Source organism: Caloenas nicobarica, chromosome 25 (genome assembly GCF_036013445.1).
Source record: "Caloenas nicobarica isolate bCalNic1 chromosome 25, bCalNic1.hap1, whole genome shotgun sequence".
Lineage (NCBI taxonomy): Eukaryota > Metazoa > Chordata > Aves > Columbiformes > Columbidae > Caloenas > Caloenas nicobarica.
In genome coordinates, this window is record NC_088269.1 from 2,492,717 (window position 1) to 2,515,320 (window position 22,604).

At 49.0% G+C, this 22,604-nt stretch overlaps 1 protein-coding gene across 1 annotated transcript; it reads right to left on the reverse strand.

The window, feature by feature from the left end:
* Positions 1 to 601: 601 nt before the first annotated feature.
* Positions 602 to 21,892, reverse strand: CDS2 (CDP-diacylglycerol synthase 2). The gene is made up of 13 exons (XM_065651585.1): positions 21,782 to 21,892; positions 11,543 to 11,685; positions 10,545 to 10,641; positions 10,081 to 10,178; positions 9,395 to 9,534; positions 8,969 to 9,027; positions 8,247 to 8,329; positions 7,826 to 7,913; positions 7,437 to 7,505; positions 6,682 to 6,834; positions 6,268 to 6,387; positions 5,581 to 5,684; positions 602 to 4,894 (listed from the first exon to the last, which is right to left on the reverse strand). The coding sequence occupies exons 1-13, from the start codon at positions 21,842 to 21,844 to the stop codon at positions 4,765 to 4,767; spliced, it is 1,347 nt and encodes a 448-aa protein (XP_065507657.1). The 5' UTR covers positions 21,845 to 21,892; the 3' UTR covers positions 602 to 4,764.
* Positions 21,893 to 22,604: the final 712 nt, after the last annotated feature.

The following is a 22,604-nucleotide window of genomic DNA, read 5'->3' on the forward strand; positions in this document are numbered from 1 at the left end:
GAAAGAGAAGGCATCATGTTTTGTTGTTGTTGGAGGCTGAATTTGTCTCAAAATGCCCACGCAGTGTGACAGGAAGCAAAACGAGGGCTGGTTGGGCTGAGCTGATAAGTCAAAAACAGTCAAAATATCACGAGAGCTAAAAATAGGATGTTTTGCTGGGTAAACAGAAGGATTCTGCTCTCCTAACCCTACGCAAGTCAAGAGAAACGGCTTAAAGGAAGGAATCATTTATGCTAAGTGGGATTCCAACAGTTTTTCATGTTTCCAGTGAAATCTTTAGGGCAAAACAAGGTGATTTTCAGGGTGCAGCGGTGCCAACACTTGATCAAGATGGGCTGATATGATCCAATCGCAGCTTCCACTACAAACCGCCCTGGAAACGCAGCCGGTTTTGTTCCTCGTGCGGGTCACGGATGGTCGGATCTTCGCCACAACCAGGAATATCTCTGAGGAAGGAGAGTGACAGGGCAAGGAACGGGGGAATCTAAGTTTAAAATAGACCAATCTGCATTACAGAGCATGAAAAGAAGCTTTTCAGCATTTCCCCTGCTCGCCGGCAGCGCTGAATAAAACTCCACTACAGATAATGGAACTTATATTTATTTAACAGTAACATATAGTATATAAATAGGGTAAATACTTTAAAATATACAATATATCACATTCAGACATTCAGTCAAAGAAAGGCAACTCTACATGTGTAGCTAAAACATGAATCAAAAGAACAATGCACAGAGAAAGAAGCGGGCGGTAGAAACACACGCAGGCTGGAGAACAGGAGCACGCCAAGATTACAGTGGTACAAACGCATCTCCGGGGCTGTTACAGAGGCAGGAACCACGGGAGCTTTCACTCGGTGCTTTTTGTGACAAATGCCTGTCCCAGGAGGGTCTGGATGGACCAGATGGGTGTTTTCCATAAAGCTTTGCCCTCCTCGTCTTGTCCAAAGCTGGTCAGAGGAGCTGGGGAAGGGAGAGATGCTCCCCCATGCTCGGGGAACTCACTGTGCGCATCGGAAACACGAGACACGACTTGGAATATCAGATATTCCCAACTTGGTGCCAAGCGTTAGCTGATGATTTCCAGCTTCAGGAGCTGCACAGGTACCAGAAACCTCAAGGCAACGGCTGCCCCTTGGGATCGGTGTCAGCGGACTCGAGCCCATCACCCTGCAGAATATCTAAATAATACACGCGCAGGATACGGTACCCTATGCAGAAACTAGGTTTTGATGTTTTGCAGGCTGTGCATCCCATCTGCAAGCGAATCTGGGCTACAACCAGACTTGGAGAAACCAATTCCCATCAGAGCGTTGCCAAGCGCTCGTCCTCACAGCCCTGACCCCGCCGTGCCTGCTCCGACCGCGACCAAACCGGCACCCGGCCCGTATTGCTCATCACCCACCAACAAATCAACGTCGTGAACGTTCGGAGTCTCTCATGTGATGCAAAAGCAGCTTTCTAGCCACGTGCCGTCCCTTTGCATGTTAAATACGCTCACGTAAATACACTCTTGCTCGGCACAAGGAGTAGTCTTGCTGCTGGCAGAGCCACCATGAACAAAATCTCTTGTGCAATGCTGAGCTCGAGCCCTGCAGCTGGACAAACTCCCCATGAGCATCCCCGCATCCCTCACCGAGATGTCCCTGGGGCATCTGGCTTATCCAGCAGCTGGAAAAACTCCACGTGAGCATCCCTGCATCCCTCACTGAGACACCCCTGGGGCGTCTGGCCCCTCCAGCAGCACCAGCTACATCAACCAAAATTCTGGTGAGAGCTGCAGCATCACCAAGGTCCTGCAAGGCTTAATGCAACAAAAAGAGGCGCAATGTGTCTTGCTACACATCCCTTGGCATCACAGTTAACTCCTTTAGGGACAGCCAGAGCTGGTAACGTCAGCTTTTCATCTCCTCTTAACTTTCTAAGTCTAACTTGAAATATCTCCAGCAAACTAACGCCACTCCCAGGCTGGGCTGATGGGGACAACCCGACGGAGAACACACCACGGTGCTCACCTGCATTTGTCAGCAAATTCAGCTGTACCGCTCGCAAATCATCTTCACAACCCTCATCTCCTCCCCTCCCTCCTCCCGTGTCTCAAATGCAGTTCCCAGTCACTTCACCAAACTCCAGTGCGGGATCTTAAATCCCTTCCACGGAGCTTTACCCTTCAGGATCAAAACAGGCTTGGAAATCCCTCCTTTAACAGGGAAGGAAGCAAGAATAAAGCTGCGAGGAAAGCCACCCACAGGCATTATTGCTGCTGCTTCTCTCCCAGCCCCAAGAAGCCGCTAAATGCAGCTTCTCTGCCCTCCAGTGTCCACATCCAGCACTGCACTCTGCCAAAAGGCCCAAATGCTACTCGAAAAGCAGGCAGGAAAAGCCTCGAGTTTGATTTTTGCCCCGCTAATTACAACTAAAGAGGTACAAAAGGTATAAAGCAAGAGGAGCAGGACGCTAAAGACCCATATGAACAAGTTCTTACTATAAAGAGCAGGACACTTGTGCCAGATTTATCAACGCTGTAGCCTCTCCTGATGACTGCCTCACGATCCAACAGTGATTTTTTTTTTTTACTTCTGACCCTACCAGGGATTTTGGCAGATGTTGGCAACGGGCAGGGAGGATCCAGCAAAGCACCAGCTTGTCCGACCCCCAGGACATACAGCTTTCCAGGGACTACACAAAACGCTGTCACATCCAGCCCTGGTCCCAGCCCGGTGCTCCTCGGAGGTGCCCTCGCTGTGCCCAGCTCAACTCAGCCAAATTGTCGTGAAAACGCGGACCGAATATTCTCCTTGGACGCAGCCAAGACGGCAGCACCTTAATTCTCCCCTTCAATTTTCAAATTACGGGCTTGGGCCGATATCCTCTACATCGATAGACAAGAAATCCCTGCCTAAGTCAAGCTGGAAAAGTGTCCACAACTAGTCCAGGAAAGACTCTACGTCCACCCCACGGATCACGAAGCGGCTCCTTCGCCGCGGTCCTGACGCTGGCCAGAAACACCAACCTTCCCAGCACCGCGCTGGAAATACTGTGTGGGAACGGCCCCTTCTCCTCCGCAATCTGTGCTTTCCATCAAATACCTGTATCTTCAGCGCAACGGGCACAAACTTCCACCCCAAGGTTCCTGTTTAGGGGGACGAAGCGGAGCTTACGACACAAAGAGTCCTCGAAGAGAGAGGTCGGTATCTATTAATGTATTTACACGCGCGCTGTGTTGCTCACTCGGAGTAAATGAAAGCAGTGGCAGAATCAGAATGCGGAGTATGAGCTACGAAATACTTTCGGGTGGTTTATTTTCCGGCGATGCTCAGCTTGCCTGCAGCGTTTACATGTCTCCATACAGGGGTGTCTCTGTATAAGGTTTATGACAGCGACTGCTTGAAAACAGCCACGTACTTGTGTATTATCTTTCCCTGTCACTTGTTCCCCAGGTTAAAATAAGGTAAAGTTTCTCTCTCCCATACACAAACTACGGAAAGAAGTAAAATCGGAGTCATCGTGTGTTTGGGAACATTGCAGAAGGTAGAAACCGGAGATATTTTCGCTATCTGATCACAAAGAGAGAAGTTTTGCAATCTTTAGGGCTCTCATTTTTAAATAACAAAAAAAGTGTGGCAAAATAAAGGAAAAGCACTTAGAACTTGCAGCTATTAAGTACAAACTATTTATGACAAGATTGAGTAAGCGAAGCAGGACAGAAACCTGCAGGTAAATGAACGTGGACTGAAATGATGCGACACAGACCATGATCAACTCAGCAGCACGACATCTAGAACTCAAGTAACAAACAGGTGATAGACATGATCCCTGAAAGAAAAACAAAATACCCGGCGGGTGCTGGAGCCCCAACCAGCGAACTTCAGAAAAAAAAAAAATAAACCAACAAAACAAGTTGGAAACCGCTCTCTAAATTACTTAAAATACCCCAGTGCAGCATTTCCCACCATCGAGAAATGAAAACGCGTGGGTCAAAGTTTCTTAAAGGTTATTGAGGGGGTAAAAAAGAACCAAGTTATTTAAAGGGTTTTTCTTACTTGGCAGGAATTACTTGATGAAACGTCAATGTTCTTGAAAACCTATTTACCTGATGCAGTTTTTGAACCCCCCACATTCCCACGGGCAACGACCAGTTTCTTGACTCCTTGTCCTCAGTCTGTTTCTAGTTTAATTGGTTACAAAAATCTTATTTGCCAAAATATCAGCTGTAAAGGGGCGGTGATGTGAGAGGCACTGCAAAAAAACCCACCAAGTGAAAATAGACGCAGGTGCCTGGCTGGGCAGAGAAAATGTGGCTGGATTAGTACAAGATCCTCTTCGAATTCATTGTGCTCACTGTGCACAGAGGAGGCTGCGCACAGGCAAAAATGTGGGGTTTTGGGAAAATTCACATTGCGTTTGCAGTTACCACCGGACAACGCTTCGCGTATCCCCCGCGCAAACACGCTCGCAGGAAAAGTTCAGCTCTGCCCAAGCTTAAGAACAGACCACGAGGACAGTCGTACCCTCCCGCTTCACCCAACGCTCCCTCCGAGCCGTAACTCTGATTTTTTTTTCAGCTACAAACCCAAGATTTCGCTCATTTGAACCAAAGCTATATAAATATATTAAAAAAAAAAAAAATCCACAAATGCAAACATTTACCAAGAAAGGAAGAAAAGTTACAGTGAAATGAGGCCTTGTTATTGTCTTCAGGCGAGCCAGGAATTTCCTCGAGGGGGTTTGTCCGTTTGCAGTCCCGTTCCCATCGCCCGGCTGTCTACGCGTCCTCTGGGTTCCCCAACACCCCCTTGTCGACAAGATGCGCTTTTAGCGTGTTGAAGATGTGGATCTGCTGGTCCGGCCGCAAGGTTAAGAACTGCTGGATCAGTTTGCTCGGGTTCGGACCCCTGGAACGCAAAAACATCGTTAGCGGTGAGTCGCATCACTAAGCCGCAGCGATTTGGGAACCCGTGTGCAATTTAATCAAAATGATAGGTTTAAAGTAATAATTGTGTTGCCCGTTTCTTCACCGGTTCTACCCAGGGAGCTGAACTCCATGTGAGATGTGGAAATGGATCCAAAAGGCACGGGATGCTGAACTTTAAACAAAAAAACTCACCCCAAACCCGATCTGTTTCAAGAGGTTTGTGCATTTTCCCTTAGCAGCAGATGCTCCCCCTTCAAAAATCAAAGCAGCGACAGAAAGACAGTTCCTCAACTCCTTCTGTACATCTTTTATGTGCCCACGGGCTTTCTTCTATGCTTGGCTACAGAATACTTGTTAATACTAAAAAATGAGAGTTTTCTGCTCGTTCAACTCCGGAATCCCTGTTCAAGATTGACAGGGATGCAGAAGGGACACAGAGGAGCTTCCGAGGGACTGGAATAACAGACCCTGGGAAATGAGGGTTGTGTTTCCAGCTCTGCATGACCCTGCTGAAAGACGCTTCCCTTCCTCAAACCTCCATTTCATCTCTTTATCTTGTATTTTCCAGGTTAATCTACCAGGGATAACAAGTATCTCTCATTACAAGCCTGTACGTCACTTGGCTTTGACAGGGCCCCCAAACTTGACCGCAAAGCAAGAAATTACCTGATAAAACTTGCAATGTAGACATTAACGAAGGTAGCCATCAGGTACTGACAGTCGAAGCGGTCCATTATACCTCCGTGCCCTGGGATTGTGTTGGCAAAGTCCTGCGCAAAGCAGAAGGGATTGGATTTTGCAGCCTGAAATGCCCATGACCTGTTCTTGCTTTGTGCACAACGTCCACACCCTTGCTCTACATCTTCCCAGGAGGCAAAAGCCAAGAATAAGAAGATGTTTTGTTTAATCTCTCCCTGGTTTTAAACGTTTCTCCTCGATGAAGACTACGAGGGCCTGAGGGACATCAAGGTTTAACTCAGGTCTGTCACCCAAAGGCTGATGTTTATCTCCTGCAACCCTGTCTTGCCTTTCAAGGCATCTTAAGCAAACTGTTTATACGTAAAACCAGCCTGCAACACATCAAGGGAAGCCTCAGATTGCAAAATTTCCTGACTTGAGTCTTTCTTCCTCTACCTCAAGGTCTGCGCCGAAGCAGAGTTTAGAATATCCCAGCTGAAATGTTAAGGTCTCTCCCCATTCAGTGAAAAAAACTGGATCCTGCCCCAGGATTTTATCTGTGACCAAACCAACCTTTCCCAGAGCTCCCAGCCTTGGAGCACAGGAACTGTTTGGAGTAGTCGCAAACATTTAGTCTTTCTTGTTTAAAATGGCAACGAGCTTCAGCATCCTCACCTTGATTTTGAAGGCCCTCTTGAACCCGCTGGCAAAGAAGCCTCCGAAAGGCCCGATGAGGGAGGCGAAAGTGGAGAGCGCGATGCTGTGGATTTGGAAAGGGTACATCCGCACCGTCTTCTGCAGGAGGAAAAATGGGTCAGAGAAGGATTTTCAAGGAGAAAAGCGCTGTCCACCCCTCTTTCTGTGCTCTCCAGGCTTTACAGCAGTTGGTTTTCAAGTGGGTTAATGTCTCATCAAACCTGGGACAGTTCTTTTGAGTCTCCAACCAACATGGAGCTAAATTCCCCCTTCTTATGGATGTGCCACCATCCCTTGTCACGTTCCTTTGAAGGCCACACAAATAAAGCCCTGATCTCTTTGCTTGGCGTTCCTATCCTGATAAATAAGCTCCGATAAACAGAAAAGTCCTACCCAGCCCAGCACGGACTGCAGCACGGCGGGGATGTTGTACTCCTGCAGCTGGAACAGCTCGGACGGCTCACAGTCCACCGTGAAGCTGTTGGTGTCGTTGTTGAACTCCACCGGGCAGGTGAAGCACCGGTACCCAGACATCACGTAGGACAGCTGGCAGGAGACACAGAGATGTGGAAGAGAAAACGGGATTAATATTTCCCCGAGCGACGTGGCAGAGCCGTTGTGAAGGGAAAAGGCCACTCAAGGAGACGTGGCGAGGAGGGAGCCACACTCCCAGCTTCATTAAGAAGGTTAATCTCCTGAGAAGCACTAATTGGCTAAAGGCAGAGTAAGCATTTTCGTTTAGTAAGTGCGTGTGTTCAGCAAGCAGTGACCAGAGCCGCGTACAAACAGGCCAAGACAATGGAAATAACTAGACGCAGATCATCATAAAAACAGATAAGAATATTCCAAGAGCAAATTCCCCACACAGCCCGCGAAATGATGCCCAGCGTTCATCCAACGGCGGCAGGAGAAAGTTTCAAGGGTAATTATTGTAATGAACACGTCGTAGGGTCTAACAGGGAGTAAAAACTTTGTCTGTCTGCAGGATCAGCACAACAAAGCCCAACCAGTTCAAGTCCTGGTCAGTGGGGAAAACGTGAAGTCTCTGACCAGTGCTCAAAGCTTGACTGCATTTTTTAGACAAAATTCTGTCATCCTACAAAGCGAAAAGACCAAAGAAATAAGCACCATGATTGCTACTTACTTACCAGCAATCCAAACAGAACGGTGGCAAAAAATCCTCCGATAAAACCCTCCCAGGTCTTCTTTGGGGAGAGCTGCCAGAGAGAGAGAAAAAATCACAAACCGTACATCTCCGCACGGCTGTGCAGCCTTTCTTCGCTCGGGAATTGCCGAGGCAAATAAAAATTGGTGCAAACAACCAATAAATCAGCGTTTGCTTGGAACGTGACACTAACATCTCAGTCTGAAACGACTCATTTCACTTCACAGCCTCGAACGCTGGGACGTGCATGGAGTTTAATTTGGAGCCTTGCTCCAGAGCCACAAAAAGCCACAAAACTGGAGATGAGGGAACACAGCACTAAGACTCCAAAGGAGCCAAAATGTGTGTTTTGTCCACCAAAGCGTTACGAACCTTGATAAGCGGGGTGCGGCCGAAGAAGAACCCGAACATGTAGGCCATGATGTCATTGCAGATCACACAGGAAATCGGGACGATGAACCTAGATGGGCGAAGAGTCAAAGCATTGGAAAGTGCCAAGATCAGACAACTCCAAGACTTAAATAAATGAGCGGCTGCTTCCTAAGATGCTTAGTGGGGCCACCACATCAACATCTCACCCTCTAATGCGATGCAAGGAGCACAGAACAAGTCCTAAGTTGCTGAGCTATCGCTCGATATTTTGCTTTTCTATTCTGAACAGGCTGGTCCCTCCAAGGAAGCACCTTTTCCTTGGCCATTTGGTTTTTTATAAAGTAACAGTTTTAACTCAGAACACGGTCATTCATTTGAGGCTGCAGAAAACAAAGCGACTCGGGAACACGGGCCAACTCACCAAATCATTCCTTCGAAGAGGTTGTGAATGATGAGGTGCGACTGGGTGACGACAATGAGCAACGTGACGTGTGTCCAGCCGAACTGGAAGAGAAGACAACCCCGAGATGCCACCCGCGTGCAGCGTGGCAGAAATCTGATGTGTTAACCACCCCGCGGACACCAAACGGCTCGTACATCTTCACCGCAATGAACACTGAGAGTCACCAGGAGCAGGGAACAGTCACCCGTAGTGATTTCTGGGCATATTCTTCAGCTCAAGCCCTTCACTGGGGAGAATTCTGCTGGACCCAAGGCTCTTTAGCTCCCCCATCCCATGCATCTCAGCCTTCTGACTATATAAGACTGCTAGATACCCAAGCTGAATATACTGGAAAGCAAAACTAGCTGCGTCGATGGTTAAACACGAGCAATGCCTTAGCGATGTCTGGGAAAAGGACAAGAGTCAATTAGCTTTGTGCAGCCCTGTCAGCTTGCAGGATATTTCTTAAAAGCATCCCCAAATGCAGAGAGAAGAAAACACATGTTTGCAGGGGAACTTGGTCAGAGCCGCCTTCCTAAAAACACAGTTTGCTCAGACTAACTTTCCTTCAGGCAGCGTTACGATGCAAAACCAGCACAGGAGCATCTACAGATATGGAATTCTCTACCCAACATTTTCACACAGCCTGGGTTATTCCTCCTCCTGCCTCCAACCCAGCCAGGCCCTGTGCTTGTCCTTACCATGTAGAACTGGAGGCGATAGTGTTTCTTCACCAGGCTCAAGACGAACATGCAGAAACCTGATGAGAAACAGAAGAGAAAGTAAATGGTGGGAATGTATCTTCAACAGTAAGAAGGACTTTTTTACCATGACATTGCACAGCTCCTTAGGATTTTACTTGAGTAAAGCAGCAATGTGGAGTGGACTTTGGAAGTCACAAAATACCACTGGAAAGCTGAACAATCAACATACAAATTACAGAGTTTATTCCACAGAGATTTGCCACCCTGACTCTAACCACACAACCACATTGCAGCATCAGTGACGAACAGGAATAATTTGCTACGGATACAGCATTGGACACAATACTGAGGACAAAAGTAGTCCAAGGAGATTTCTTCCCTCCAGCCCAGACAAGATGAACCAACAGAAAATGTGGTCTCTACCTGTTAAGTACAGGGCGAAAGAAATGAAGCGGTGGTATTTGCTGAGAATTCGCAGGGGCTCCTCTCTCTGAACCAGCGTGAAGAAATAATCTGTCACAGTCTCACCGTAGAAAAAGTAGTTTACGCAGAGCAGGAAGTACCTGGAAGGATGGAGATGCTCATTAGCAGGAACCCTGAATGGCTTCTGGAGAAACACAGAACGTGACTGATCCCTAAGGGCTTGCTTCAAGTGACAGCCAGAGCTTTATGTCCCCCAGTTTAGCAATGTCACCTTCATTCAAACAAGCGGCTGCATCACTCAGCTCCACTTGGCGATCCCACCACCCAGGTCCTGTTCTGCCCTTCTGATGCACAGGGACTTTCTGCCTTTAGTTGACTCTCCTCAACGAGCTTGGGCATCCTAAAAGCACTCGCTCTGTGCGTTCTGAAAACACTGCTCCCGTCCCCTCCCCAGCCCTGAGTCCCAACGTCCAACCCTGTTCCACAACCACCTAAAAACTCCCATCCCACCCACGCAACCACGTCGTTTGGTGACACCCATCGATGGACAAATCATGGGATTCTAAATTCTGCGGTTCGTTAACAACAGGAAAAACTTGATCAATATGGGCTCTTTCAAGATATTGATCTATCGGGATCAGAGCGTCTGGTTTGGAGGTGGGGAGGGGAGCAGCCCCGAAACTCACCAGCTGAGCGTCCTGAACCAGGGCAGGTCATACGAGTGGTACACGTTATAGCCGATCGTGATAATCTCGTGGAAACATTTGATCTGGACACACATCACCTGCACAAAAAGACACCCGGAAGCTGTAATACCTGGTGGTTAAACATCTCTTTCCTCAAGGAGATAAAAAACATGCACGGGCAGAGCAAAAGTCTGGCAGGAGTCTCCTAATCCAACATGGGAAGATCACCACATTGTTCTTCCCTCCCCTTGCCTCTGCAGGAGGTTTCTAACAACCTCTTTTATTAGTTTCGATTGCAGCGAAACACTGACCGCCAAGGCAGGTGGTCACAGATTCCTTCCAGGTTTCCCCCACGGAGAGAGAAATCCAGAAAGCTGAATAAGGACCTCTGAAAAATGAGGCTCTGAGCTGCAACATTCCCCAGTATCGCTGCGAACGTCAGGGCGTCTCCCCGGAGCACTTACAATCGTCATTAAGACCATGGGTCCCAAGTAGATGATGATGAAGAAGAAGGTGATCATTGCCAGCGTGAGGATGCCTCTGACCCACCAGTTCTTCCATCTAGGCCACAGAGAAGGAAAGATGTTTGAGAAAGTCAGAACAAAGCAAGGAAGAAGACAAGCACTTCTGCTCTCTGCACATCACAGGAAGGAAAACGAGATCTGGAAACCCCAAGTTTCCTTCCGGTGCTGCAGAGAGATCTTGATACACTGACAAAGGCCTTGTTGGCTACAGATCAGCTCAGTTTTCCCTGCCATGAGCCTCACTAAACGCAGAAAGCATCAGCCGGGTGCAGAGCATCTCCAGGGGCACCGAAACGGGACAGGAGAGCGTCTGCTACAGCTTTCCCACACTTTGGACAAGCTGCAGGGTAAATTCAAATAAAATGGGGACCATGACCCTTCTCTGCACCCCTTTTCTAGAGGACACACAGGCCCCCCGGCATGTTGTACCCTCGCTCATCTCCAGCAGATCCTGCCGTGAGCCTCTCCCATCCTCGCAGCACATCCAAGAGTGACTTTTGTGATAGGAATAAGATGCTTTCCTCCCCAAGCAGCCTGCAGAGAACATTCCCAGTTTGCTCTTAAATCCTATCTTGCCAGCCTGCTTTTCTCAAGCATTCCTGCAGAAGTAGGTCGCACTAATGGTTAAAACCCACCACAGCTGTAGTCTTTGCCGAGAGCGCTGTCAGAGAAAAACGCGAGCGCCTTGTGTCCCCACCTCCCTCCGCGCTGCTCTGCCGCCCGTCCCCTCCCACGCACGGCGGCCCCAGCGCTGCTCTCTGCTCTCCTGCCATCGTCACCGTGTCACCGTCATCTTCCTGTGGCCTCGGGCCACCTTCCTGCTCGCCCAGCAGGGAAGGAGAGCGAAGCGCTTCGAGAGCTGCTTATTGAGCCTCCAGCCGGGGCCAGGAAAGCCCCAGGAAGGTGCACTGGAGGGGAGGATGCTCAGGGCGTCCTACCTTGAGGACAGGTTGGAGAGAGCTCGGTTCAGGACCTCTGGAGTGTCATCCGACGTCGGCACCGGGGGCGAGCCTCCAAATTCGGATTTGCTTTCGCTGTCTGATGCTGTCTCTCCATCCAGCTTGTTCTCAGACTCTGACTCCTGCAAGTTAAAGAGAGATAAAGAGCTTTACTAGACACGGTGCTGGCACTTTCTGAAGAAACTCGGACCTACTACCCCTCTGCTTCTGCTGAAATGAGAGAAAGAGGAGAAAATATTCTGGGTATTAGTGGAGTTATACCCATGAGAAACAACATCAAGTGTTTTTAAGTGACATACATGATGGGGTTTCCTCTCCATCCATCTCACTGCAGCTACAGAAAAGGATTTATTCCCTCTGAACAGTTAAAGACACCTCGCGGTTGATTAATAAGTATCTCCAAGTGCTTCAGGGACACGGGCTTGTTAGCAGGAATTTTTACGACGTCTCCCGTTCCCCAGGCAGATCTCCAAGTATGCAACATCACCCGAGTTAGGCAGAAATAAAAACCTCCGAGTAGACAGGCTCGAGGCTTCCAGACGGATTTTTCAAGCGCTGACTTTCCAGGCGAGCACTATAAATAACACCGAGCCCATCCTCAAATAGCTGGAGAGGAAGAGCGCGGCTTATCGCTCCGGCCCAACCGGCCTCTCCGGCCAAGCGAAGAAACCTGAGGTACTGGCAAGAAATCCACATGTTTTCCCTGACCCTTGTTGTGCTCCAGCGCTCGGCTCCGAGCAGAGCCCTGGATTTAGGGGGTGAACAAATCCAGGCAGGTTACTGAAGGCTCTGCAACAGGTCAGTGATGGAAACAGGATCATAAAGCACCTCCTGGCTGCCAGGCAGTCCTGTGCCCTGTCCCCAGCAGCGTTTTTCCTCCGATCCAGCTTCTGAATAAAGAACAGATCTGAATTTCCACGTTTTGCTGCTCATTTCAGCAGCAGCGCTTCATCCCACTCCGTGGAGCAAGGAAGGAAAAGGCGATTCCCGGGGGAGCGCTCATCCTCAGACCACGGGCTGGTTTAAAACTCCCGGAAAAGATGGCGAACTCGCAGGAAAAGCAAAATTAAACACCTCTGCCAGGTTTGGAGAGACAGCAAAGGAATGCAACTCGGCTTATTTTTTTTCAGCTCTTTTTTCACGGACCTGTAAGATCTACTTGTCCCTTGGACTTTGGAGATTTGGTGCCGTGTAGCTGAGAACACACAAAAGATCAAATCCATAAGGCAGCTGCAAACGGCAGCAGGGAAAAAGACTGGAAATTATAAAATTCCCTGAAGACGGTGAGTTCGGCATCCTAGAGCAGGGCACAGCTCAGGGCCCTGTCCTTAAGCTTTTGGGAAAATCAGTGCCCCCTATTTAGCTCCAGTCCGTGTTTCCCATTGCAATGTTTTCTCCAAGAAAAGGATTCTCTGCAGAAGCCCCCTGTGAGCAACCAGAATAACAGAGAAAAACTCCAGCCTGACCCAACTCCATTTCTCCTTCTGGTCTTCCGGATTATGTTTAGGAAATTGGAGCTTTGCTTCTCTTGTTGCGCATTTCTAAAAAAGAAAAATCAATGTGGCTGATTCATCAAATGGGAAATGAAGTGCTTATGTACTTAGGACAACCACCATCATCTTGTATGGGCTAAAACCAAAAACCTTCAGCAGAACTTCTACTATAATCACATCATCTCACCCAAGTCCCAGGCTCGCCAGCCACGCGATAAAAGGACTAAGCACTGAAATTAGGGAGCAGATCCAAGCCAGCAACCCTGTATTTTATTCCCCAAAGCACACAGATTGCAAAACCGGCAAATTATTCCTGAAATTATGATCTGAAATTTCGCAAAGTGCTCAGAGACCCAAAGGAAGGGAAAGAGCACGAAGGATGGAAGCAACTGCACCCAGGAGACAGAAAAAATGGATGTTGCAACCGAGCTAATCCAGAGTACAAAGCAGGGAATCGAAAGGTTTGTCAAGATAAAGGGATGTTGTCAGGGTTCAATATTAAATGTAGGACTCATTGCCACCACGTGTCTTGCTTGCTCAATTTAAGCCTGATGGGAAGTGGAAAAAAAACATTTTCCCTGATGGAAGAAATGGCCAGTCCAAGTGAGGGCAAATGTACATTTTAATATATTTGGGTTTTTAAAACAAATGAGCAGCATCAGGACTCGGCTCGTCTCCCTGCTTGGATCTCTCCCCGAAACAGGGTTTGAGATTATATAGGACGTTGTGCCAGATATAGGCTCCGGAGCGGACTCGGTAATTGACACTATTTTTATACCTTTTATGCAAATTGCACCCATCAGCCCACAAATCACCAGTTTAAGCAGCTGAGCGGGATGCTAAAGAATTTGTTTAAGCCTGAGCGTGATGCAGCCTGGGCTGGGCTACTTAATCCAGCGGTGGCTTTGCCTCCGTACCAACCTGCCCGAGCCGGACACGTCCCCATCCCCAAAGGATAATCACCAAATAACAAGGTTTTCCACCAAAAAGCTTGCAGCAGCAAGCAAAGAGTGCGAAGCAGCACCAGCGCCAGTGAGTGATGCTCGCCGAGGCTGTCGCCGGTGCAAATTTAAGCTCTAAGTGTTGGTGCTTCTGCGAAGAGCTCGTGGTTTGGGCCGGCTTAAGGCCCAGACTGCAAATGCCACATCCCGCGGTGCCGGCGCAACGGCGGTTCAGGGAAGCTGCGTCTAAGAGATGGCGTTCTGCCATTAATCCACGTTTCCAACGCCTCTTCTGCGCTGTTCTCTCCCATTTCTGCCCTTGAAACAAAAGCCTGGAGAGACCCAGCCTTGCAGAATATCAACCCAAAACCTGCGAGCGGTCTCCTCTCCCAGCCACCGGACCGCGCTCTCTGCTTTACCCTTCCATGGACCTTTTTCCTGCCTTTTTTTGTTGGTTTTTGCTTAGGTTCTTCCTAAAAGCGAAGCAAAGAGCTCACGTGAAATCTGTGCGTGATGCAGAGCCGGAAAACAATGCCAACCCATTAGCAAGAGCAAAGCAAACATCCCCTCCGGTCACCTTGGAATCCGGCTTTATTTTTCCATTTATTTTACAGGGTAAGCATCAAGTCTATTAAAACACAATCAGATGCGGTAGCTTTTATTGGCTTTTGTTACCAACACGGAGTTATTAAATTGAAAGGCTCTTTTTTGTGCAAATCTGCCTGTCCAGCACTGTAGGCAAACCCAGCGCTGCTTCAATTTATCATCTCGATATTGAAGGCTCCTCAATCAAGGGAATAAGTTAACGCGGGAATAAAATCAAAACAGCAACATATATTTTATCCTAATTCATTCCTTTCTACACAGGTCACGATGAGAAGAGTAAAACCCACAGATTGGGATGTTTGTCTCGATGGACGAACCAGAGCAGATGGAGGAAAAAAAGCCAGAACCTACTTATTTGTTATATTTGTGAAATGAGTAGATCTACACAACGCTTGTGGAGAAATATTTTATCATCCTAAAGGAAAATACATGGAGAAATAAGTTGTCTTAGCTTGTTTTAAACAACTTAACTCCTGCAAACATGAGGTAAGAAATCTGTGCTCACATTTCAGATTATTTTCTCGCAGCGGAAGCTGTGAGCGTTTTTTTTCTTTTAATTTTGCCCCGGTATCCAAGACATGATCTCAGTTGTCATAGAAACAAGTCAGTTATCTCCCTGCCAAAAATTTTCTGCCCGATACAGAGATACGGTTAAGTATTCGATGCCGGTAGATTAAATTAGCTGAAGAAATCCCATTATTTGTGCACCTTTCTCGCAGCGAGGCGCTGTTTTATTTAGGCTCCCCGCCAGATTTTAACAAAAAGCAGCGACGGAAAATGCAAGTATACGGCTAAAGAGAAAAACAGAGCTGCTTTTTCAGGCAATAAAATCGGCAGCGAGAACAACAGGGACCAATGGTACTAAACGCTCTGCAGTTCTCATCCCCGAGCACATTTGCAAGATCAAGGCCAATATAATGAGTCTATTATAGGATATTCTCTTTTAGAGGTTTACGAGCTCGGAAGGGTGAAAAAAGAGAATTTTGGAGACCTTTAACACAAGAAGCAAACAAGCATCCAGGCTTGATCTGTACTAAGGTTCAAAAAAAGCTGGTTTTTTGCAAGTGGGCACAACGCAGCTCAGGTCCTGGTGCTGGTCTAAGGAACGTCCTTGAACTTCTCGGGCTGTGAAATTAAATTCAAGTTTCTCATGTCCCCCCATCCCGCAAATTGGCATCTAGTGGTGACTGCTGGATTTGTTGTCTCAAAAAATTCAACAAAAGGTTATGTATACACAGGAATCCCTTTCCCATCCTAAAAAGACGCCATATTCTAGTTGAAAGCATGCACGGAAATTAGGGCATGATTAAAAATGGAGAGTGTTAGAAGATAACATCACAAAAAGCATAAATGTTTGCACAGTGGCTGAAAGAATTAAGAAAACTCCCAGTCTGGGGTCTGTTTATTCCAGGAAATCAAGAAGGTAAATGGCTCCATGTCCTTTTTAGAAGCTATTGTATACAAATGAGTAAAAATAGGTTGGTGATGCTGGCGCTCACCCAGAATTTCCTACCGCTAAGAAAGGAACCTGCCTCCCCCTCTGAAACTACAGAGATGGGTTGGAGATGGGATCAGTGCCCAGAATCCGAATCAGAATCCAAATCCGAATCCAGAATACAAATCAGAATCCAGAATCCAAATCGGATTTTGCTTTGTGCCAAGGCCGATGGCTTCTGACCCTCAATTCCTCTGGATTTACACATATTTTTTCCAAAACCTAATCAAGAAAAAATCTCACCAGTCTTTTTAATTTGCTGACTTTAAGGTGGTACCACAACGTTCGCATTTCTCTACCAGTCAATCCATTGGCTTTATTTGAACTGATGGAGGAATGGAGCCATGTAGGATTTGGACCAGGATGTTTAGATGTAAACCTGATGAACCCAAATCAGTATTTTTCTCAAGTCACAGCTGCCCTGTTTCCCCAAAAGTAAAGGGTCTTCGATTAATTTTTGCTCCAAAAGATGCCTTTCTTTACATGTACAGCTGCCTGGACACTATTTAAATTGACTTTTTTAATGAATTGGAGCTTATTTTTGGAGTAGGGCTTATATTTCAAGCATCCTCAAAAATCCTGAAAAATGACGCCAAGGCTTATTTTTGGGGTAGGTCTTATTTTTGGGGAAACAGGGTATGAGCATGAACCTACAGACTATCCCATGACTTGCTCTACAGAGAAATCTGTGAATTTTCATGGCCCTTTATAATCCTGGAAAATGTAAATCAGAGAAAACTCAAGCAGATTATCAGGAGGGACACATTTTGGAGGAAAACACTAAAACTGTTGATAGGCACAAGTGGTAATTTTCTGTCCCAAATTCCTGCAGATGTGTCCTGGCCAATACAAAGAAAAGCGGCAGAATCCTTGTTTTTCAGAAAGGAAAGCTGGATTTGCTCGGAAACGCCGTGTCTTCACGTAAGCTGGTTTCCTAAAGGTTTTATCTCCAAGGGTGTCCCCTGGTGCACATCACGGCTCCTTCAAAGCAAGAGGATAAAATGGTTTTCTGGCCACCTAACGCCTGGTGCGCGGTTGACAGTGAAATCGCTCCTCGGTTTTTCTCCCCGCTGGGAAGAGAAATGCAAAAGTCTCATTGGAACTCGGCACCGAACACCCCTCCGTTCACAAGAACCAGCCCCAGCACATCGTCCCAAGCTTCGAAAGGGCGAGCAGAAACACCATTTGAGGACAAAACAGCCCGTCTGTGCGCCGAGGAAGAGCCCTGACGTCAACCTGCAATGCAGAGGGGAGAAAACCAGGAGGAATATCCATCGGGAGCCACGGATGAGCCGCGTTCTCCCTCCATCACCCTGCACAACGCTGACCTTATTGTACACGGTAACGAGATGTGGTCGGGAGCCAACAAGGTAGCTCAGGAAGAAGCTCCCAGTCCCACCGAGACGCACGGGGACACTTTGGAAAACAGCGGAACGGTAGCCATGGCTTTTCTGATACTGCCAAGAGAGGCGCAAGCTTCGGGAACGCAGCCCTCCAGAGCGGCCAGAAATAAATCATCGAGTCATTAAGTAAGGATGGGGAACAGAAGCCAGCTCTGAGCTATCCAAAAGGCTGAGTAAGAGAAGAGCAATGTGTATTTAGGGGGGTTTAACCTGAGCATTGGAGTCTCCGTGCTCGCTCTGTCGGGCACAAGCGGGAAGGAAAGAACCTCCTTCAGAGCTCGAGGTGGGGTTGTCCAACCCTTGGAATCTCCCTGGGATCAAACTTCTCTGGCATCGCTATAAATGCACAAAGAAACAGGCAGTTTCTGCACGTTTTGCAAAAAGGAACAGCGGTCAAGTCGAACACCAGCCCATGGAAACGACGAGCAGGCTGCGGCACTTTCACCAGCTCCAGAGCGGGTCTTAAATTCACTTATAAATGAGCTCCATTAGAAACACAATAAGTCCAATTTCTCATCGCCACAATTAACAGGAACAGAGAACAACGCACTCCTGTTGGCAGGAACACGTAAAGCTGAGCATCAAACAGCAAGGGAGCCTGAAATGTGTTCTCACATTGGCCCCAAGATTGCAAGCGTCCATCAAGAATAAACGAGGCTCAAGCTTCAGCAGAAGCCAAGCAAACTGATGCTTGGTATCAAGCCCAAAATAACATTAGGAGCTATTAAAAAATAAGGTTTTGGGGTGGGTATGAAAATGGACTCGTACTTCTGCCCCTCTTAATCACGGCTGAAGATGGAGAGAGGCACCACTGCGGTGGTTTAGTGGCTTTGGTGCTACAAGAACCTCATCTTGGTATCACAAACTCCCAACTACGAGCAGCTCTGTTACTTGTCAGCACCAGCGTTCAAATACCTGGCATGTACTTCGCTCAGCATCTTCAAAGCACTTTGCATCACTAGAGAAGTCTCGCAAAATGCCTGGAAGCACAAGAAGTCATGAGGCTTGGAGGCCAGTCTCGCACTTTTTGTACCACAGGATACAGATGTGGCCAGATGAAAAGTCACGCTGTCCATCCACCGCAGAGCTGGGCTGGAAAAAAACAAATGTCTTCATCTGAATCCTTTGTAAATGCAGAAATATTCCATTTTGCACCCTTCATACCTGCTCTTCAAGGCAGAATCAGCGAAGAAACACTCCTGCAATCACCGTCACCTTTTTTTCCCCATAAAAAGAAGAGCATCCTCAGCTGCTGGGGGAGCAAAAAGGTGCCGAACGCTGCACGGTGGAAAAATCCACCCGCACGGGCCATTGCCCAGAACCGCTGCCATCTGCTCTTGCAGCTGCCACCTCTCTGGAAAGGGACGGTATTTTCCAGCGACAAAAGGTATTTTCCAGTGCCAGAGGGGTCAGTAAATAAAGGCACAAGTGACACAGCGGTGTCATCCGCAGCCTCTAAATAGACCTGCCCTCCAGCCCTTCCATGGGATGTCCAGGAGTCCCCCTGGGTTTCAGAGTATTAGCGCAACGATGTCCTAAAAAAGGACAGAAAAGGAAGAAACCCTCTGTCCTTAATGTGAAGTCACACAAAGTACAAACCACTATTGAGAAATGATCTTAAAATCCCATTAAACCAGCAGAAGCGTTCAGGAGCTCCGCGTGCATCATGAAACAATTGCATTTTGCACTTTTCCTGTTCTCTTTGGAAGCTGGAAGGGAAAATGTGATTTAATGGGATGCACATAACGCAGGAAAGAAGGCATTGACCTCTGGTTTTAGATAGTTAATGAGTCTACAAAGCAAAGGAACGAGCCTTGAAAGACCAGGGGAGAACGGGATCTGTAAGGTAACAACTAGAACTTGTTTCACTCATCTGACCTCAGATCTCTGTACACTAACAGCAACAGTTAAGAGCACCCGAGTCCTTTGGGCTAAGAAAAAGGGTACCCAGCACAAAGAACATCAGAGCATCCTTGTTTTTGCACTGCAGAGATCAGAGGGAGTTCACTGATCAGACCAAACAGCCGTTGCCTTGTTCCCTCCGAGACGAAGACCGTGTGTTGCACAACAGCTTGAACACAAATCGATTTGAAAACGTTCTGGCACGCCGGTCTCGACCGAAGCCGCACGGTTTGAGCTAGAAGCAGGAAAACATCAAAGCCGTGACGCTGAGCAAGGGTTAGAGGACCAGAAAGTGAAACCAGCCCCCTCGCTTTCCTTTATCAAAACAGCAAAGCGGGAACAAGTACAAAATGCAACTTTCCGGGGTCTAATCTTAAACCCAGCCTCGGTGTTTACATTTCCTTTTCACTCTGTTCTTTTAATTTGCCGAGAGCTCTTTTCAGAAGACACGAGGGTTTCCGTAGAGCACCATACGTATTAATAAATTATTTTTCTTGGCAAGGCTAATTGAATGACAAGGCAGAAACGGGAATCTCCCCTCTTGACAGCAAGACCTGCGGGAAACACGCCGGGTGGGTCCCGACCACTGATAAACACGCGAGCAATTTGGCTGCGTTGGCTTTATCCCCATGTTATTCCCAGGCTCTGCCAAGCATTTCCTGAGCGCTAAAAGCACAACGGCTCGATCTCAGGGGAGGAAAGAGAAAAGTGCCACGGAAAGCGCGATGCTGCAGGGGTTTGCTAATAACCTCCTACCAGGCTTGATTTCAACAGTTTCGGGAAATTCTCTGCCACCCGTAACTGCTTTCTATTGTTAAGAGATGTCATGTTCAGCACCTCCGTTTAGAAACATCTTTATTTCTTTTTTTTTTTTTCTATTGTAATTCATCAGAGCTGCTTGAGGCTGAGCAGCAGAACACAAACGTTCCCTCTCTCTACCAAAGGCCACTCGAAGTCATCGACTCCAAGGTAATACCAGAGTGGTCCTTCAGAAGGCTCGTTCTATCTAAAAAGCAAACTTGCCCGGAGATAACGAGATTGCACTCAAAATAGCGGGCCTCTGACCTTCTTTAGGAACACAGCGCAAGGAGCTAAAGCGAGATTGCAGCTTTGTTTGCGCACTAGTCCTTCCAGGCGGCCGAGGGACGTCTTCCAACTCCCACAAAAGTTCTGGAATATAAAAAGTCCCTGAAGATTTTTTTTTTTTTTTTTTTTTTGCTGCTGCAAAATAAATTCCAAGCGAGACAAATGTACTTATCGAGAGGAGAACAGCTTTGCCTGAGGCACAACAACAACCAAATTGGAGCCATCTTATTGCTGGTCAGTAAATCTGGATGTGTGAGAACTTCATGTGATCTACGAAAAAGGCAGAAATTTCAGATCTACACCAAGGCGATTTGGTCAGCACTTTGTGTCCCAGTTCTCTCTCTAATCACACCAGGACAATAAATCTTCCTCAAACCTGACCGTGCAGCTCCCGGCAGGTGCCAAACTGCTATTCAAAGCAGCGTTTAATGGGACATTTAAATTGCAAGGGACATTTTGGCTGATGATTTCACACTTCTCCGAACAGTGTACCTCACGCATTAGCAGACGGAACATCGATATGATGCTGCTAAGGGCAAAGGGACGAGCATGGGATCGCTCCCAAGACACCACAATAAACACCAACGCAGCAAAGAACCACTTTTCCCTCCGGTTTTCGCTCTCTGTCACCCTGGAAATATTATTTATAAAGTTTTGCTCACTGCTCATTCCTCCTGGTCCTCCCAACGATGACGACGACACGACGCACGGAGCGACTGCCGAGCTCAGAGCATCCAGCCGGGCTCGGGTTTGGAACAGAAGAGACATTACAGGAGAGCAAGAGTCGGGTTTTCTTTTCACGGCTCTTCGGAGAAACGGAACCGTTAAACCTCATTAAACCTCATTAACTGATGGAGACCCTGCGCCCCGCTGCAGGGATGACTTAGGAGGTACCAAAGTCCTGCCTAAGGGCACCTGCGGGGTTTGTAACCCCCACTTGAGATGCCTCACAAAACCGGTTTACGCCTCGATCTCCGGGGGATCCGGGGCCGGTTGTGCAGCCCCGGACACCAACTCTCCCCGGGGCGGGTTTTGCTCATTCGGGGCCGGTTTTAGGGCAGAGGGCGGGGGGGGGGGAGGTGCAAATAGACCAAGCGACGGTTCCCCGAGAGCACGGGCAGCCCCGCACGGTGCGGGCGGGACGGGGCTGGCGACGCGGGAGGATCCGCGGGTCCCCCCGCGCTCTGCAGGCCGCAGGCCCCGCGTCCCCCCCGCCACGCCGATCCCCGCGCAGTGGCGCCGCCCCGCTCCCCGGCCTTCCCCCCGCGCCGCTCCGCCGGCCCGCAGCCCACCTTCTCGTCGGGCTCCCGCGCCCCGCCGGGCTCCCGGCCGAGCCGCTGCCGCAGGTCACTCATCCCGGCCCCGCGCCCGCGGCCGCTCCGCCGCCGACGCCGCTGACACCCCCAGCGGAGCCACCAGGGGGCGGGCCAGGGCAGAGCGCCCGCGCCGGCCAATGGGCGGCGCGGGATGGGCGAGGGGGCGGAGTTGGGTCGCACTTGGCTCCGCCCAGGTGTACCCGGATGTGCGCCCGCCGGCGCCATGATGGGTGGGCGGAAGTGCGCAGCTGTCGCCATGGGGAGGGAGAGCGGCCGCGTCGCTTCGCGGTCGGGAAAGCCCCGCGCGCGGGAAGGTCGCGGGCGCTGGGAGACTCGTGACGGATTTGTGTTAAAGAGGAGGTTGCCGCTGGGTTTCACTCAGGCCTGGAGTTCCTGTGAGGAACTGGCGGCTGAGTTGTCCTGACGGACAGGCCCTGTGTGTGGCACCGGCGCTGCGGGACAGGCGGAGGACGGGCTGCAGGGATCCGAGAGCCCCCGCTCAGGCCGGACCCCCGGTACCGCCACCCCCGCTAGGCCCCACCGGCCATCGCGGCCCGCCGCGCGCTTCGGGGAAGTGCGTAAATCGCGTGGTGATTGGCTCCCGCCGAACGAGGGGGCGGGATTAGGAGGCGAAGCGGTGCCGGGATTGGCCGGAGAGCGGGGGGATCTGTCATGTGAGCGTGAATTGGCGGTCGCCGAGGGAGGGGAGGGCTGCAGGCGATTGGCTGCGGCGCGGCGGTGGGCGGGGCGCAGAAGGGTATAAAAGGGGCGCTTGGCGGGGCGCGTCGGTTTGGCGGCC